The following is a 19,022-nucleotide window of genomic DNA, read 5'->3' on the forward strand; positions in this document are numbered from 1 at the left end:
TATTAGGATGATCGTTTTAAATGACAAAACTTCTGAAAATATTTACAAATACAACCTAAAGCCATGTGTACCAGTAATAGATGGTAGTCGTATACTGGATATTTTGTTATATATGTAATTATTTTGGTTCATTTTAGAAGCAACCCTTATTACTATTATTACAAGTAAATCCTTCACGCCGATGCTGGATAGTGGAAGACTTTTTCGAGCTTCATCTGGATTCTGGATTAATTTGGCTAGGGATTTTGAGGAGCTGATTGCATCTTCTTGCAAGTTTTTAGTTTCAAATTAGTTGTTTATGAGAGGATTTTGCATTATGCTTTGTATTTAGATTTCTTCGGATGTAGTTTTGTTTAGCTTGATCTCTTCTATTTGGAATTTGCTTTTTAGCTTTTGTTGTAGCTGTAGACTGAATTTTCTCTTTTCTCTTGCTCTTAGTATATGAGCTTAAGGTTCTTTTATTAAAAATAATTGAAGAGGTTTGTCTTTGTTTATAAAAAGATTATTATATATATTCTTAAATCTAAAATAAAAGATACAATTTCTTTTTATTGATGTAATGAAAATAGACTAATGTCTTAATGGACACGAACTCCACGAGGGAGTTTTTTTTTTCTTTTTTGAAATAGACATAAAAAGTTTTATTGAAGAAATGAAAAGAGGCTAATGCTCGAAGTATAGTGAAGCGAAATAAAAGGGAGTGATTAGCTATTGGGGCCAAACGCTCCTTAAAAGAGTTTAGGTATTAAATTGTGAATTAAGGTGTCTTTGGGGCTCTAAGTTTAGTTATGAAGTTTGGATTGGAAATTTGTGTTAGGACAATGGAATAAGTTAGACAATTGTGTTATGACAATGCAATGAGTTAGATATTTGTGTTTGTGGCATAGAGTTGTTTGCTAAAGTTTCTTGATAAATATGCTAAACGTAGAAAGAGGGGCAAATGGAGTTCCTCGATAAATGTACAAACTTAAAAAGTAAACACTTTAATTTCAATAGAGACAGTTGGTGGGCCAAACAACTCAAGATAATTCATGCACACCTTTGGGATTTTTGCGTTATGCTAAAACTACTTCTGATAATTGTATACATCCCTAATTCTAGTATTTTATATTTTTTCTATGTCCTCAAATGGGAGATTTTGATTAAATAATTTTGATTTTTTGGTTATGTTTTGTTTTGTTTTTTACCCTCCAATATCTTGGTAAATGACTCTGATTTTCTTCTACAGGCCACTTGGTTACGCTCGATTTCTTCCCAGCGAACCTTTGCTCTTGATATACTAGAGTAAGCTCTCTTCTTAGAAGGTTTATATACTTTAACCACGGTTTCAAAATTAAGATACGTTTCCACAGTATCATGAAAATTAAATAAACATGCTAGTGGAAGATAATCAAATTAAAACACTCTAGATTTCATGAATTTTGACGATTAAGCATGTTGGGAAAAATTGGAAAAAAGTTAAGATTTTGAACCCTCACTTTGAAGCTCAAAATTCTCCCTCAATACCTCCACTCACATGTCTCTACATAAGCGTCTTGTGATCACTCCGCTTGTACTAACTACAAAGTGGGCTGCATCCAAATGTCCTAGAATAAGGGATCCAACCTTATTTCTATACTATAGACCATTTAGACTATTACTTGAACTTAACTTGATCCACATTTATGTCTCTACATAAAGTTCAAGTACTCATACTGTAGTCAAGAAGTTTTGTTTATTGGATTATGAGTTTTTCCTAAGCAAAACTCTTTATTCAATAATAATGTTTATGGAACCATACTTCTATAACAACTTTACTGCATAATATAAAAATTTACCATTCAAATTACAAGTTTTAGGACATAAAATACCACATATCATATTAATGCTTTTAATTTTTTTTTAACGAAAACGACATATTTCATTGAGAAAAGATGAAAAATTACAGGGGCCAACAAAACATCCTCTGTAGACCTCCCACTATAGGAAGGAATTCCGACTAAGAGAGATGTTCCCTAGTGAATAATGGCAAAAAGGGTTCGAAATTGAAGCTCAAAGTGGGACATGAAATCTTAACAAGGACCACGCCTCACAAGCATCCCTTCCCTTTCCTTTCCTCTAAAAACACTATGATTCCTCTCCCCTGAAATATCAGATATAATTGCACACACCCCAGCAAGTCACAGAAAAACGACCTTTCTCTCTAAAAGGGGATGGAGAAGGAACTCCTTGACTGTGGCTCGAATGTCTCTAACTAGTGATGCTAACACTGAACTCATGCGAGAAAGAACTCCACACCGTCCTCGTATACTGACAGTCCCAGAAAAGATGAATCGTGTCTTCTTCCACCTTCTGGCACAGAATGCAACAAAAAGGTCCCACAAATGTAGTTCTTCTCTAAATCAACCTATCACAAGTGTTCACATGACCGAGCAATACTTGCAAAGGACCTAACTTTCTCAGGATCTTAATCTTCCAAACAATATCAAATACAAACAACTCAAGAGAGGCGTCTGAAGAAGGATTTACAAGAAAACCTCTAGTAGTTTGGATAGAACCTCTTGGGGTTCCATTGACAATGATGGAATACTGAACATTCCAAACACAACCCCACATCCACATCCTCCATCGCCAGCCAAAGCCTTTCTTCGTCATCACCTTATCCAAACAATCTCAGTCAATGTGGTCATAGGCCTTTTCAAAATCAAGTTTGAGCATAACTCCCTCCTTATTCTTCAAACGGTCATTTTCAATTGCCTCATTGGCTATAAGAACCTGATTTAATATCTGCCTACCTACCAAAAGCTCCCTGAGCTTCAGAGATGGTAGAGGGCTACCTGAAAAAGTAATAACTTTGATTATGGACTCTGTTTTGAGTTCTTAGATTGCCAATCTCAAGGTCCAGAAAAGCTTCCTGAAAAAGTAATATCATATTAGTTTTTTCACTTGTATCTATTCCTTCTTGACAGTGCAAAGAGTAACAATTTTGATTATGGACTCAATTTATTTAAACATAAAATTATTGATTAATTTGGTTTCAACATTTTAAAAACAAGAAATACACATGTGTTAGACCACCCATCATACATCAATACAGTAGGAGAAAGAATAGGAAAGAGCAGCAGGAGAAGGAGTTAGTTATGTAACCGCATGTGGGGACCACAATGAGTGGAACGACACATGAAACAGGGGGACCACTGTAGGTGGGGAGTGAATATAAATAAGGGAGTGAAAGAGAGACGGGGAGCTTTTCTTTTTTTGGTGAAGTTATCTTTCTGTATATTCTTGAAAGAAAGGATAGCAGGAGAGTGAAGAGTGACCATCGAATCGGCTATAAACCCATTCGGTGATATTGTCCTGTAGTTATTTTTTCGTTATTTTCATCTTAGTAATATCAATAGTATTTGATTTCAGCTACTTGGAGTGGGAACAACTGGTATTTCATCAACATGTCTATTCATTATCTTAATGAAGAGGTTCATTTCCCTTTAAAAAAACAAGAAATAACATGAAAAGTCTTGGTTTCTTTTTTCTTTTTAAAATACAAGAAATACAAATGCAAGAACACTTCGTAGCCCAAATTTTGTTTGAAGAGTCATTCTAGAAAAAATGATTTAGTCTTCCTATCTAAGGATGTTGAAACTAAAAAGATATCTCTGACAAAAAGAAAAACAATGTAAAGGCCAAGGGTAGAGGACATCTTGTGTAAGAAGAATGAGGTTGTGGGTAGTTGAGTAATATTCTTGGTTGATTCCCTTTTTACCCCACTTGTAATAAAACTCTACAAATAGGAGTATTTCCTTTTGTTGAAATAATTACCACTTTAGCAAAAAATGCACAAGTTTAGTTATTGGAAGATCATTCCTTGAGACTCTTTAGGCTACTTCAATATCCCCATCCGAGAACTGCATGATGAAAGCCTTCTGCGGTTATGTTTCAAGTTTTTGAGACCCACTCTGCTATGTTTGGAATACTTTATTTAGAAGATTATTGAAAGACGATGATATATCTGATTTTAGTTCACTTATGTGCGATCCTTTGTTGAGTTCATATGTATATTTATTGCACCGGTGGATTTAGTATAGGCACAGGGGCTCCAGGCAACAAAATTTATGGATCCGCCACTGATTTATTGTGAACTAACCCCGTCAAAAGCATCCCTTTCGAGTTATCGATGGAACAAAATCAATGTATATTTTTCAGGGTTCTTCTCGTTCACATTTTAGGGTTTGAATAGCTTATTTAGTGACCTCATCATGGTGGTCTCTTTCAGAAGCTTCACTGGTTTAGTGGAGGTGGGAGAGATTTATTGTTTCTTTTCTTGTTTTTTTTTTCTGAAACAGAAACATAACTTTTCATTGAAATGATTTTTTTTTTCAATTAAAATAATGAAACGAGACTAATGCTCAACTTTTTTCTTGTTACCACTATAATTTCTGAAATCTTCTCTGGTTACCATTGTAGTTTCTTCTGTACTTTCGTAAGTAGTTTTCTTTTCTTTGTATTTTGGAGCGTTCGTCTCTTTCGTTTTCTTATTGAAAAGTGTGGGATCCTTTTCAAAAAGGGAAAAAAAATTGTCTACTGGCTGCATCATCAGTTGCTCAAGTTGGGTTTAATGATGATTCAAGGAAATGGATCCTGGAGGGTTCAGGCAAATTCACAGTGAATACGATATGTAGAAAGAGTTGTTTCCTCCACTTTAAGAAAAGATTTGTTGTTGGGCCCCAAGGGGCACCCAAGTTTTGGGAGAGGAGAGGAGAGGAGAGGAGATAGGCCAAAGTGGATTTGCCAACATCTCCACACGGTCGTCTAGTCGGGCGTGGCGAGGATAAAATTTATTTTTGAATTATTCAAAGAAAAGATTTGTTCCTTGCCTTGTGGAAATCAAACTTTAATTATTTTCCTTTATCACTCTCATTGTATAACTCTATTGTACTCTAAGTTTAATTATTAACAAAAAAAGTTTGTCTCTGTTTCAAAAAAAAAATCAAAGTTTAATTCTTTTCTTTAATTCCATTTCATTTTTATGGGTCTTCATGTAAGGAGTCTGACAATATACTCCTACATAGAATCGCATTGCTACTTTTCATTAATTTAATGAACTTCATTTCTTCATGTTCTTTTTCTTAATTTTTATTTGTTGCTTGTAGGTTCATTTTGTCAAATTATGTTGCTGTTTTCAGGATATTAGTTCCATATGAACAGGTGATTACTATAGCTTATCTTAGAAAACTTCCTTTTTGCATTTATCTGTGTTTTTCTAATGAAAGGTTTAAATCTGAAAGTATTACTTAAAAATCATACAGGTTTTGCGCCATCAGATATGTTCCCTTCTCATGACATCACTTCGTACAAATGTTGAGGTGATTAATTTGGAAAATTTGTTAAATAAAGCTTTAATTTTGGTAGCCATTCTTGTTGAGATCTTGGTAACAATTGGCTTCCTTTTGTCCACTTCCATGTCATGTTAGCTTGAAGGGGAGGCAGGGGAGCCTTACTTTCGACGACTAGTCTTGCGGTCAGTTGCTCATATTATCAGACTCTATAGTACATCCCTCATCACTGAATGTGAGGTCTGTTTTATGAGAATAAACTTTTTAACTGTGACATAAAATTTTGGATCATGAACTTTATTAATTGTGGTCTTGGTATTGTTTAACATCCTTAATTAGTTATCAATTTCAACAACAAGACTTGAATGCTTCACATGTGTCTGATTTTCCGATTAACTACTTATTTCTTTTTAGTTGGAAACAAACTTCTTCATTGAAATAATGAAATGAGACATGTTCAACGTATAATAGAAACAGTGAAACAAAAGGAGCCTAAGGATTACGAGCTGCACTCGTGAATCTCAATTTGGTTGGCACCCTCTTAGCACCCTCACAACCACGACAAACTAACTAAACAAATCATAGAGAATAATACAATTGTAAAATCTACGTTAAGCTGGAAAAATAAAAGCATTCTAATTCAAACATATATTTTGAGTGGAGAAGTTTTCAAAAGATTTAGAAAGAGTGCAAAGAAGACATTCAATTGAGCTACTCTGAGCCATTCCAACCAAGTTGTTTATTTTGCAAAACCCTTTGATTTCTTTCAAACTAGAGTTCCACATGCAACACCTCGACCACATTAGCCCAAAGCCAACCGGGGGCCCACTTTTAAGGCTGGTTAAATAAGAATCTGCCAATCATTGTCTCGGAAGTTATTACCAAACAAACATGCTACTTTGAAGCAGAAGAACAACTGCCACTTGCAGGCAGTAGTTTTCAGCATAAACATAATCAAATAAATCCCCTTCCGCCTCACAAAAAGGGCAAATGGAAGGAGACAAACAATGTGGTGGAAGCCTCCTTTGCTGTGTCACCGAAGAACAATTTAAGTGGCCAAAGATCACAATGCAAACAAAGGTACTGATGCACCTTGGGCTTTGTTTTCATAAAGCCTTGAAAAAACAATCTATCTAAAGGGGAAGAAGGGGGACAAATGGTTTACAAATGATTTGACTGAGAAAACCCTTGAAACTTCTAGTGACCACAAATGTGGATCAAGGTTCTTTGACACCCTTATGCTCAAAACCCGATCAATCAAAATTTGAAAATCAATGATCTCTTCATCTTTTGGTAAACGACAGACAACAATAGACCTGAAGAGGATGTCTGGTCCTAGTGGTCCGACACCATCCCAGACGGAAGGAGAGCAAGCCCAAACAACCAGGTAACAACAAAGACTTAAAAGGAACCAGGCCAACCCAAAGATCATACCAAAATGCATTTCTAATACTAGGCCAAGCTTGAATGTCACTAACCAGGTTTTAGTTATACTGATCCAAGGGCTTCGCAAACTACTACAAGTCTTGCCAACCGTATGCCAACTATAATTTTCATATTTATCTATCTTTTTATTTATTATTTTTTTTGTGGTGCCTATAGTTTTGTCACTTCCTTTTTTGAAAAGAATATTTTGTCACTTCTGTTTTAGATGAGCAACATACTGCTTCTCCATTATTCTACATTAAACTTATACTTGAACAGAATCTAAATCTACTGCATAACTACAGTTTTCCTTTTTACCATATGCAGGTTTTCCTCAGTATGCTATTGAAGGTTACTTTTCTTGATTTACCATTGTGGCATAGGATTCTTGTTCTTGAAAATTTGAGGGTAACTATGATTTAGTAGACTATATGTGAATTTGTAGTTTGAATTCTGTCTTCTATATAATTTGGGTAGAAGTTTCTAATAATTCGAACTGGTCAATCTTAATAGGGTTTTTGCATGGAGGCTAGAACTTTGCAGGTTCTTTTCCAGAACTTTGATATGTAAGCTTACTAACTCTGGCTTATTTTATATATTGTACTTTAAATTAAATACAATATAGTAAATGCATGTTCATGAAATTTAAAATCTGTGTATTTTGAACATTAACATCTTTTCATTATTTCAATGAAAAGGTTTGTTTAATTTTAAAAAAATTAAAACTTGTAAATGCTACACAGTAATATAATTACAAAGTTTTATATGGTTCTCATGGAAAATATTGTAAAACATCGTTAGAGTACTAGTTATGGATATATAGGTCAGACTAGTAAGAGGCATTGTTGTTAAATAACTAGTGGTGTCTTGGCAGTTGGCTATAACTAAAGAAAGGTCAGACTAGTAAGAGGCATTATTGTTAAATAACTAGTGGTGTCTTGGAAGTTGGCTATAACTAAAGGGAGCTATGGTCCTTAGAAGGTGTGGATGATTTTGGTGAGAGTTTCCATTGTGGAAATTCGGGAGAGAGACAATCCTCTTGAAAGGCAATTGATATATTGCAACTTCTCTTGAAAGGCTAGTGAAAGGAAAATGTTAGATCCAATTCTCTTTGCAGATGAAGAGGATCTTTCAATGAAGATAGAGTTTACAGCTGAAAATTCACTTCAACCGACAGTAGCCCTTCTTTTGACGATCCTCTCTCCTCCAATCCTTTGAATAAGAATTAAACTCTCAGATTAATTCGGTCGGTATTCTTTTAAAGAAAGATATTTTACTTCTCATGTCAGCGGCATATCCTCAGCAAAGTCATCTCAACCCTTCATCTTCAGTTTCCTTCTCCTCTTCTTCTTTTTATTCCTCAGCAAAGTCAGGTTTTAGAGCAAATTCGGAAAGAAATTTGAAAAGGAAGAAATTTCCTAAGTTCTTCCCTCACTTTCTGAAGTATATTTCATCTGGAAGAAAAGACCAAAGAAGATTTTGGCAAAATGATCCTTAAAAGCCCAGATGAGTGAAGATCAAGTACTTGAGTTGCTAGAGGAAAAAAATACCCATTCTCAATCATCAGTCCATTCCAACAACTACAAGCTGTCTTTAGAGGCTAATCCAGATTTATTGGAAGTAAGTTGCTCCCAAATTCAAGCCCCAGCTTGTTCATCTAAGTCAGTTTCTCATCACCCTCACCCTCACCCTACCCAGTTTAAGGACTTCGACCTCTCTATGCCTAATTCGAAGGTAAAATTTTTTAGGGGCTCACCGAGTAAACCCTTTCACTCACTCCAGCAAGAAGGGGAGTCTTCTTTTGACTCTCCTTTTTTTTTTTGAAAAGGATACGAGTCTCAGTATTATTAATAATGAAAATAGAGAGACAAAACTCAAAGTACATGAGGGACATACAAAGAGCAAAGGGGAGGGGAGGATCAGCCGGCGCACCCAGGCATCTCAACTAGGTTGACACTCCCTTAGCGCCCTCATCACATCCATAAGTGAAAATAAAAACCCACATGGTAGGTTAAATAAAAGCAATACAACAGAACAATAACAAACTAAAGACCACAATACAAGGCCAAAAAGATGAAAAAGCAAGGCAGCAAGCCGAAAACAAAGCAAAAATAATAGTCATCCTTGATTGAGCAAAAGCTGATTGGAGCAGTAGACTTGATCTGGGAGACAAGAAAAACTAGAGCTTCAAGGTGGGGAAGCTATAAAGGCTGGCCAATTTAGAACAATCTCGTGTGAAGAGTAGTCCTGAAAATTTTTGGATAATGAGCACCATGAAGATGCGTTCTGTCGAGCAGAATCATAGCGTTCCATCCAAGTCGATGATTTTTCATGGAAGACTCTTTGGTTTCTTTCAAACCAGATTTCAGTAAAAGAGCTTTTACTGCATTTGTCCACAAACAATCAGCAGTCTTCTTCTTCAAGTTTGGACCAGCAAGGATTTTAGACACATTATTCTTAAAAACATAATAAAAAACCCAACAAAAATTGAAAGCTTGGAGAAGGTGGAACCAACATTTAGAAGCAAAGACACAATCAAATAAAAGGTCTTGGATGCTTTCCATGTTATTAACACAAAGGGGGCAGACATGAGGTGAGAGGGCATGGGAGGGAAGCTTTCTTTGAAGTACAGAGGCACAATTTAAATTTCCGAAGAGCATAATCCATATGGAAATATTTATCCTTCTTGGGCTGTTTGATTTCCAAAGCCTTTTGTACAAAGAGTTTTCCAAAGGAGAATATGTCAAAATATGCTGAACCAATGATTTTACCGAGAAGGAGCATGAGGTTTCAAGGGACCAAAACCTTTGATCTGGAAAGGAGGCTGGCTGTGAAGAAGAAATCTGACTGAACAAGGTCTGAAAATCTAAAATTTCCTCATCATTTAGCAATCTTATGAAAAAGATGGACCAAGAATTGGTTGAAGAGTCCCAATGATCTGAAACAGACCCATTTGGATTGGTTGCATTCCTAGCCAATCTTGGAAATTTACACTCTCTTTCGACTCTCCTTTCAACGTTAGTAGTGAGGAAGTGGAGCAATTGGATAGGTCAACAGAAGCTTGAGAGAGAAATTTTTTTTGACCCTCTAGAAACAGATCTCGATGCTCTGTTTCAATGTGAGGAAGAGCCAAAATATGCTAATTTTCCTTCTCCGCAGTCTTGTGGACTACCTAATCATTTGAAGTCAATAATATCTACTTGTGGACTTATTCTATTATGATTTTTCAATCGTAAATGTATTCTTCCAGATTTTGGTCCATCTTCAGTCTTTCCGGGTTTTCTCTTCATGTGGGTGGCAAGTAAAGCCTCTATGCTGATGCTGGACTTTTTTTAGCCTCCTTTGGTTTTTGAACTACTATGGCATGATAGCTACGAGGCTGCCAGATGCATCTTTTTGCAAGTCTTTAGAATCGAATGGGTTCCTTATAAGAGAGATATTTCGTTACGCTTTGTAATTTGGTTTCTTCAGTTTGGCCTTATTTAGCTTAAATTTTTCCGTTGGAATTCTCTTATTAGCTTGTCATCTCCTTTGCCTAATTTTAGCTTTTGTTGTAGTCGTTGACTAAATTCTTCTCTATTCTCTTGCTCTTAATATAAAACTCTTGTACTTTGAGCTTAAGTCTAATTTATTAATAATAAATAAAGACACTTGTCCGTGATTAAAAAAAATGAATTTGTTGAAGAAGGGTGCATAACAAAGTTCTGTTAGCCAAGGGGTTGTGTTGTTTTTTCCTTGTGCCTAATCCTCTATGGTGTAGGATCACTGCTAGCATGCACGACCCCCATTTATTGAGTGGTTGTCTTTTGGGATTGAAGACACTTATCGGAATTTATGGAAAGACATTTCGAAGGAGTTGTCTTCTTTTGTTCATTTGGTCCGATGTGTGGTTAGTGGTGGCCAATGGGGGAGGGGAGAGACGTATTTTGGGAAGATCTTGGGTGGGGAAGAGACCTTTTTGTGCTTTGTTTCCTTGTTCGTATCATTTATCTTCCCTAAAGAATAATTTTGCTGCTGATTTGCTTGTGTGGTATGAGAGCTCTTGTTCTTTTTCTTTCCAATTTCTATTGTTCTCTTTTTGGCTGGGAAGCGTTAGAAGTGGCTACTCTTCTTTTGCTACTTGAGAGTCACTCTTCTAGAAGAGGGAGGAAGGATGTCTGATTTTGGAGTCCTAATCCTTTGAATGGGTTCTTGTGTAAGTCTTTTGTTCATTGTTTGGTTGATCATTCTCTCATGCGGGTGTTGGTTTTCTTGATTCTTTAGAGGATTAAGATATGCAGGAAGGTTAGATTCTTTACTTGGAAGGTCCTTCACGGTCGTGTGTGTTCACACTGGATAGGCTTGTGAGGAAGTTGCCTTCATTGGATGGTCCATTTTGTTGTTTTTTGTGTCAGAAGGCGGAGGAAGCTATGAACCATATTTTCTGGCGTTGTGATTATGCGCACCATGTTTGGGCTTCTTTTATCTAGACTTTTGGGATAATGTATTTTGTCATAGAGGCGTTAGAGATATGATTGAGGAATTTCTACTCAATCTTCCTTTTGGATAAAAAGGCCATTTTCTATGGGGGGGGGGGGGGGGGGGGGGGGGGGTGCTCGATTTTGCAGGTTTTGTGGAGTGAGCGAAATAGTAGTGTTTCGATGAGTGGATAGGGATCCCTCAGATGTTTGTTCCCTTGTTCCTTTTTATGTTTCTTTGTGGGTCTCAAACTTGAAGATTTTTTTTGTAATTATACCTTAGGCATGATTTCGTATAGTTGAGTCCTGTTCCCTTTTTTGTGGGCTTGTTTTGTTGTATGCTGTATATTCTTTCATTTTTTTCTCGATGAAAGTTGATCTTTATATGAAAAAAATCATATCGAGAAAGTGACAAGTGAAGAAAGTAAGGAATCGAAGATGATATAAAGTGCTCCATATCTAAGAAGATTTGTGAATTTTTTTCTATCCAAATGCTGAAAGAAAAGCTTAAATGAGCTTTATCCAAAGGGTTTCCTTGTCTTTCTCCAATGACTGCTCGACGAGAACAATATAGAGGATACTCTGAATGTCATGAGGGAGAGCCATGGGCCATTTGAAGGATGAAAAAATGAAATTCAATTTTTTGTGAAAAGTACTGACAGTATGGGATGACCGATAACAAAGGGTCTCCCATATGAGTCAGTCTAGGAAACACAATTTCATAGCCCATGAAAAAGCGAAGCCCAGGATAAAAGATCTTCTTTCTAACTAAAGACATTTGATTCAAAATTCTTATATGTCGAGACAGTATAAGACAGCAATATGATCAAATGAATTCAATGACCTGCAGTAAAGCTAAAGCAGCTTGGCGAATGACGAGATGGCTCCTTTTTCTTTTCAAGTGCTATAATTAGTTGTATTTGGTTGATATTTTTGTAATTGGTATATATTTTTTTATTTGATTTTATTGTAATTTGAGCGTTAGTCTCTTTTCATTTTATCAATGAAATTTCTCTGGTTTAAATTGGGAAGCTTTTATTTTCCTAGCTGAGTTTTCCCCCCTTGTATTGACTTTTAGTTGTATTTTGGCAGGGTGTGTTTTAGCTCGGGATTTATTATTTTTAGTTTTGATTGTTTGCAAATGACAAGGGTGCTAAGGGGGTGCTGACTTGGTTGAGATGTCCAAGTGTGCCTCTTGATTCTTAAGTCTTTTCGCTATATGTTATTTATATAACTCTATTGTACTTTAAACATTAGTCTCTTATAATTTTAGTAAAGAAGAGACTTGTTTCCACTTTTTATTTTAAAAGAATCAATGAAAAGTCTCTTTTCCTTTTCAAAAAAAGAAAAAAAAGGTCAGGATGCACTCCAACCTAAAAGAAAAGAAAATATGAGTATGGGACAATGAAGATTCTCTTGCGTAAAATAAAGCAACTAGGGGATAATGATCCATGAAGACCTCTTAAATTGTCTGACTCTTGACTGTGGTGAAATAGCTTCGTGTTCTATAGTTTCGCAATGGAGGTATCCTTTTTAAGCAAAAAAGAAAATAAGGACGGAAATTCATCCTTAAGAATCAAATTGTCCAACATGAGTCCATTCTAGTCTGAGTTATTTTGTCCCTACTGACATTGTGAGTGATATTGTTATAAACGTGGACTTTTACTTTGTCAATATATTACCAAGACCCTTTAGCCAACTTTTTCTAATTTTTTACATGTGAAAGGAATTGCGATGATTTGGTTGTTACATACTTGGCACTTTTTATTTATAGAGCATATTTACTGATTTTCATTGGTCTTGTAGGCATCCAAAAAGCACAAATGTCAACATTATTTATAGAGCATATTTACTGATTTTCACTGGTCTTGCAGGCATCCAAAAAACACAAATGTTGTTGAAGGCATCGTTAAATCCCTTGCTAGAGTTGTGTCCAATGTACAGGTATTTATTAAAATTGCCTGACCATTATCACCTTCCCAGGTAGCTCTGTGTCTGTGCATTAGTGCTGGTATGATCGCACCCGGTAGCTTTGTGCCAGTGGTAAATTAGTAAAAGGGAAAAAGGAAAAAGTAGAGGGATGAAATAAAAATTGAGATTGGTTGAGTAAATTAGTAAAAGGGAAAAAGGAAAAAGTAGAGGGATGAAATAAAAAATTGAGATTGGTTGAGAGTAGAAAAGGAATGAACACAAGGACGCTGGCTCCACCATTTGGCGTCCTTGTACTTTTTTTTTTTTGATCATTTTCTTTCTTGCATCTGTTTTTTTGGTTAGTTTTTCCTATTCCTAAGGTTTTAGCTTTTAGTCCCATTGGTTCTCTTTTTAGTTTCTTCAAACCCTGTGGGGAGATTGAATCCCCGAACATTTCCTTTTGAAAAACTTCTTCACCTCTCTCTTTTGCCTGGCTGTTGCTAATCTGTGGTACATATATTTGGATGTTTTTTTTGAAACAGAGACAAACTTCTTTATTTTTTTTGAAAAGGATATGAGTCTCACTATTATTAATATAAATAAAGAGACAAAGCTCAATGTACATGAGGATTATACAAAGAGCAAAGAGCAGAGGGAGGATCAACAGACGCATCCGGGCATCTCAACTAGGTTGACACTCCCTTTGCGCACTCAACGCAACCAAAAAGCAACAATACAATATCAAAACAAAAAACCACAAAAACAAAGCTAAACAATAAGATAAAAATAATTTGACCAAAGAAAAAATAAAAACAAAGGCAGCAGGCTGAGAACAAAGAAGAATAAGCCTTGATTGATTGAGCAAAAACTGTTTGAAGCAGAGTGCTGATTCGGAAGTCCTGATCATCAAGGACTTCAAACTGGGGATGCTGTAAAGGCTGGCCAATATAACACAATATCCTACGTTGAAGATCTTCTTTTGCAATACATTTTCTAGAAATTCCAATCCACTATGTTAAAGACCTTTTCAAGGTCTAATAGTTAAACTCAAAGTACAAGAGAATTATACAATGAGAGTAATAAAGAAGCCTAAAAGAGGGAACATGGGAGGATCGAGAGGTGCACCCAGACATCTCAACTAGATTGACAGCCCTATAATGCTAATACATATATTTGGATGTTTTTGTGGAACATAAAAAGATTTTGTGTGCCCATAGTGCCCTCATTGTATCCACCAAAAAGAGACTAGCGTTAAAGATCAATCATCAAAAAAGGCCAAATCCACCCCCGACCCATTTCCAAGCTTGAATGTGGCCAGTGAACCCACTTTCCTCCTGCTTTTAGAAATAGACTTCTCAAATTATTCCCCGATGTTTCCATTGTGTGCCAATCAAAAGTCTATTGCCTGTGAATGCTTCTAACAATTTGTCTCCTTAACTAACCCTCTTCCTTTGAGAAATGCCAACCCCATTTTGCAAGAAGGGCCAGATTTCTTTTCTTAAGGCTACCCACTCCAAGACCTCCATCTTTCTGAAAGCAGGTACTTTGTCCCATTTCACCAAATGATTGAGCTTACTCCCCGCGTGTCCTTTCTCTCATGTGTCCTTTCCAAAGGGAATTTTGATGTAAGAAGACTAAGTGTTAATTGGCTACTTAGGTAATATTTATCTTTTTACATCAAAATTCTTTATGATTCTCTCGATAGAAGATACCACTTTGTCAGGCATTGCGAAAACGGACATGTAATAAGTGGAAAGATTAGCAAGCACAACATTACAAAGTAGTTCTCCCTCCTCTGGATAGGTTAAACCTCTTCCATTTTTCTAGCTTCTTGTGAACTTTGTCAATCACTGGTTGCCAGAAAGACACTTGCCTTGGGTAACCTCCTAACAGTAAGCCTAGGTAAATAAACGGAAAAAAAGGCTGCTTTACAACTTAACTTTTCTGCCATAGACTGCAAGTTCTCCTCACCCTCATTGACACCATGAAGTGCTAATTTTTCCCAATTTACTTGGTGACCTGAACACCATTCAAATAAAGCAATAGTGTCCTTTAATTTTAGTAGCATTCCTTCATCATGCTTACAAAACAGCAGTGTGTCATCTGCAAATTGAAGGCAGTGCAGGATCGTTTTTTTAAGTCATTAGTTCATCCTTCTTTAAATTTCATTATAGGGTAAATCTAGCATCTAAAGATGGAGCTCCAACAATACTCAAACCAGTCTTAATTGTTATTTTTTAGGAAAAAGATTTGGAACTTTTCATTAAGGGAATGAAAAGAAAGCAGTGCTCTGAGATACAAAAGGACTTACGAGTTTGGATTCTTATTAAAAAGCTCAAATAAACTAACGTAACAAGAAAAAGAAAGTCATAACCCCTAAACAGTATATCAGATTGACACCAAAGAAATACTTCTCAATATGAAAAAAGGCTTTCATCTTCTCAGCTTTTTTAAGTCAGGGCCTTTATTTTATTTGGACCTTGTTTAAGACTCTGTACTTGTTTATGCACTTGTAATTTGTAATAGCTCTAGATATCCGGGCATTAAAGTTTCACACGCTATATTTTGGACATGAAGGTGCTAACGAGGTGTCGTTCTAGTTGAGATGTTTGGATGCACCTATTGATCTATCTTGTACTTTCTACTTTGAGACTTTGTCTCTTTTCTTATTTCAATGAAAAGTGTGTTTCCTCTTTTTTAAAAAAAGACCTTAAAGAAATTGGTCAAGCAAACTAAGTTCTACAAACTATCACTTTGAATGATTACTTCATCTGCAAACTTGTCGTACTTGATTGTAATAATATTGCTTCCCACCGCAACACAAACAATATTACACATTGATAAAAAGACACAAGTGTAGACTAAATACTAATCTAAAGATATAAATATTGTAGGTCCATGAGACGAGTGAAGAAAGCTTGGCAGCTGTCGCAGGGATGTTTAGTAGCAAGGCCAAAGGTAGCTATGTTCTTTATTTAACTTGTGTTATTAAATTAAACTATCCTCTTTCTATGGGAACTCTCTAATTTGGAGATTACACTTTCCTAGGGGTAAAAAAAATGATACATGACCTAGTGGTAAAAAAGGAGACATAGTCTCTATAGCTAACTAAGAGGTTATGGATTCAAATGGCCATCTACCTAGGAATTAAGTTTCTACGAGTTTTCTTGACACCCAAATGTTGTAGGGTTAGACATGTTGTCCCGTTAGATTAGTCGAGGTGCACGTGTGCTGGCTTGGACACTCACGGTCATATAAAAAAGAGATTACACTTTCTTACTCTAGCTAGTATTTTGTTGAGAATTTAAAATTCTTTTATATATATGGATTTGTTTGGTCATAATAGATCAGAATGATTCAAATTATAGTCTACTGCTATACCTTAATTTGCCATCCATGCTTGCTATTCAGTGTTTTCAATCAGAAAAAGAATTCTGAATGGCATTTACGTATTATCCGTGGAATTTGTTTAGAGATTAAATTGGAAGGTCAGGATATTTAGTTACTTTACTTTTACAAATATGGGGCAAGCATTGAAAGCTCAGTTAAAACATAGAATCTAAACTACAGCAGCTTCAGTCTGATTCCAACAAACATTCTGTAGCATTTTTAGGGCCTTCAGGTCTATCATTTATGTATGATTTCTATTATCCTTTGGTCTGCTTTCTCTTTTTCTTTTGAATCACAGGATATGATTGGTCTTCTATTCGATTGAAGTGAGACTTAGAATAGAATAGTTAATCAAGTAATTTCTCACTTTAAGCGTCTAAAAGTAAGGAGATGTCTGATTGTGATTATAATTGAGAATATGTGGACCTGTGCTAGGCAGTCAGAGTACCACTATTATTCTATTCCACCAACGCCTCCACCTAACAGACTAAGCAAGTCGACGTTGTCAAATTGTTTATTGACATAGACAATGTCAAGGAAAACCTTAGATGTTCTTCTTACCCAACTCGGGGACAGACCGGAGCGAATCATAACATGGGAAATGTCTGTGTCTCGTTGCAAGGTTGTGGGCGAGGATGGATTAGAACCCCAACACTGTGGTTCATAGCCATGTGCTTTGATCTTGTTCATCAAAGAAAGTGAAGGGAGTGGATGGCAAGTTGGAGGATGTTGTAGAACCATGTGATCGATCCATCTTGGAGGGGAAAAGTATTCACTTCAGAAAAGACTTCACTGTCAGCACTTTTAAGAACTTCTAGGATAGACTTCGGATTTATATGGATTTTCCATTGCATGGTTGGGAGTGAGCCTTAAGCGCTTAAAATGGCTTCTGAGTAGAGGGAAGGTAACTGGGAAAATTAAAGATGAGTTTGTTAGTCTTAGTGCTAAGTTGGTAAAGTTGGTCGTAGAATTAAGCATCATTTCTTACATGGCAGTGCTTTCAATGTTACTTTTTCGATGACAAATTTATTATTGCAGATTCTAATTTGGTTGTCGTTCGAAGATCTTTAAGCTTATTCTTCATGTAAAAGAATTAATTTCCTTGGTTTTTGATGAATTTCTGTTGGAGCATGCTCTCTAGCTTTAAGGCTTTTTGGCTGTGACTTGTCTTGTTTTGCTTGTTCTTCTCTGGTTTGCTCTTTTGGGCTTTGGTGTTCCAGTCAGCTGTGGGGATTTTTTCTGCTCATCTGTTTTATTTTGGCTTGTTGTTCTTTTGTGGTTCCTTCAATCCTGTATTTTCTTTTCTTCCTTAAGTTTGATTGCTCGTAGGAAGCTTGCTTTAGTCCTTATATTTTTTCCTGGTGGTTGATTGGTTGGCTGACTTATATACCTTTGGATTTAGGTTTTGGATTTTGGTGTTTATCTTTTTTATTTTTCTCCCCCTTAGACGGGGTGTATCCTTAAACCTTTTCTTCCTTTTCATGTATCAACAAAAAGTTATCTTATTAAAGAAAATGTCTGTCAAAACTCTACCAGTTTAATATTATAGAGGATACTAACCTTGTCTATTACAAGGTTAAATTAAAATAGGTCAGTCATCAAGAATGAAGTTGTTGTCAAAACAACTAGTTTTTATTTATTATTTTTAAAAATTAATTAGCTTGTTTCTTTCAATACTTAAACTCAAGGAATAAAAACATTTCCTACAGGAGTTGAGTGGAGTCTTGATGGTGATGCTTCAAATGCCACTGTTTTAGTTGCTAGTGAAGCACATGCAATTACACTGGCTGTCGAGGGCCTATTAGGTGTTGTTTTTACTGTGGCTACTTTAACCGATGAAGCAGTTGACCTTGGGGAGGTATCTTGGTTTTCATTTTACCTCTCTGATATACTTTACACAACCATGCATTTTGTTAAGGTGCAATATGAGATGGGCTAATTGTATGTTGTGTTCTTTTGATATACAGCTTGAATCCCCAAGGTTTGATTATGAACCACCAGGAAAGTGTAATGGAAGAATAGCAAGTGTCTGCATTTCTATGGTTGATTCTTTGTGGCTGACAATTCTTGATGCATTGTCCCTTATTCTTACTAGGTACGTTAATTCTTTTTCTCTCCTTCTGTATAGCATGTTCATAACTGGTGCGGAACTTGAATTAAGCTTCTGATGAAAGATCACAGGGAGAGGCTATTATCTTGGAGATATTGAAAGGATATCAAGCTTTCACTCAGGTGATTCCTGTTATCTTATCGTGATGGTGTTTTCCCTGAGGATTTTGTTGTGAGAAAACCATTGGTTAGCTTTCTTTTAAAGTGTCAACTGTAAAAAACTATTATTGACATTTCATTTTATGAAGAAACTTAAATGATTAACGATTTGTGTTAAATTGAGTAGAGACTCACGTAATAGAAAATTACTTAGCTACCATACCTCCATTTAGTCATAACTTCTCTTCTTGATACTGTGATACACAGTAAAGTGGAAGGTACCTAAAATTGAGTGCAGCTGAACTCAATAGGATGCCTA

At 35.9% G+C, this 19,022-nt stretch overlaps 1 protein-coding gene across 2 annotated transcripts in view; it reads left to right on the forward strand.

Moving 5' to 3' along the window:
• Positions 1 to 19,022, forward strand: part of LOC101218514 (protein MON2 homolog) — a 42,028-nt gene that overhangs the window by 5,289 nt on the left and 17,717 nt on the right. The window contains exons 7-17 of one of the 2 annotated variants that reach the window (XM_011661640.2): positions 1,229 to 1,284; positions 5,130 to 5,184; positions 5,286 to 5,342; positions 5,451 to 5,552; positions 7,065 to 7,145; positions 7,251 to 7,303; positions 13,069 to 13,138; positions 16,000 to 16,063; positions 18,205 to 18,353; positions 18,463 to 18,590; positions 18,670 to 18,727. In XM_011661640.2, coding sequence (XP_011659942.1) covers positions 1,229 to 1,284; positions 5,130 to 5,184; positions 5,286 to 5,342; positions 5,451 to 5,552; positions 7,065 to 7,145; positions 7,251 to 7,303; positions 13,069 to 13,138; positions 16,000 to 16,063; positions 18,205 to 18,353; positions 18,463 to 18,590; positions 18,670 to 18,727 — 873 coding nt within the window. Of the gene's footprint in view, positions 1 to 1,228; positions 1,285 to 4,176; positions 4,275 to 5,129; positions 5,185 to 5,285; positions 5,343 to 5,450; positions 5,553 to 7,064; positions 7,146 to 7,250; positions 7,304 to 13,068; positions 13,139 to 15,999; positions 16,064 to 18,204; positions 18,354 to 18,462; positions 18,591 to 18,669; positions 18,728 to 19,022 lie in introns of those variants that run through there. The other variant, XM_031884155.1, reaches the window with a different exon arrangement.

This window comes from Cucumis sativus, chromosome 1 (assembly GCF_000004075.3).
Source record: "Cucumis sativus cultivar 9930 chromosome 1, Cucumber_9930_V3, whole genome shotgun sequence".
In the NCBI taxonomy this organism is placed as follows: domain Eukaryota; kingdom Viridiplantae; phylum Streptophyta; class Magnoliopsida; order Cucurbitales; family Cucurbitaceae; genus Cucumis; species Cucumis sativus.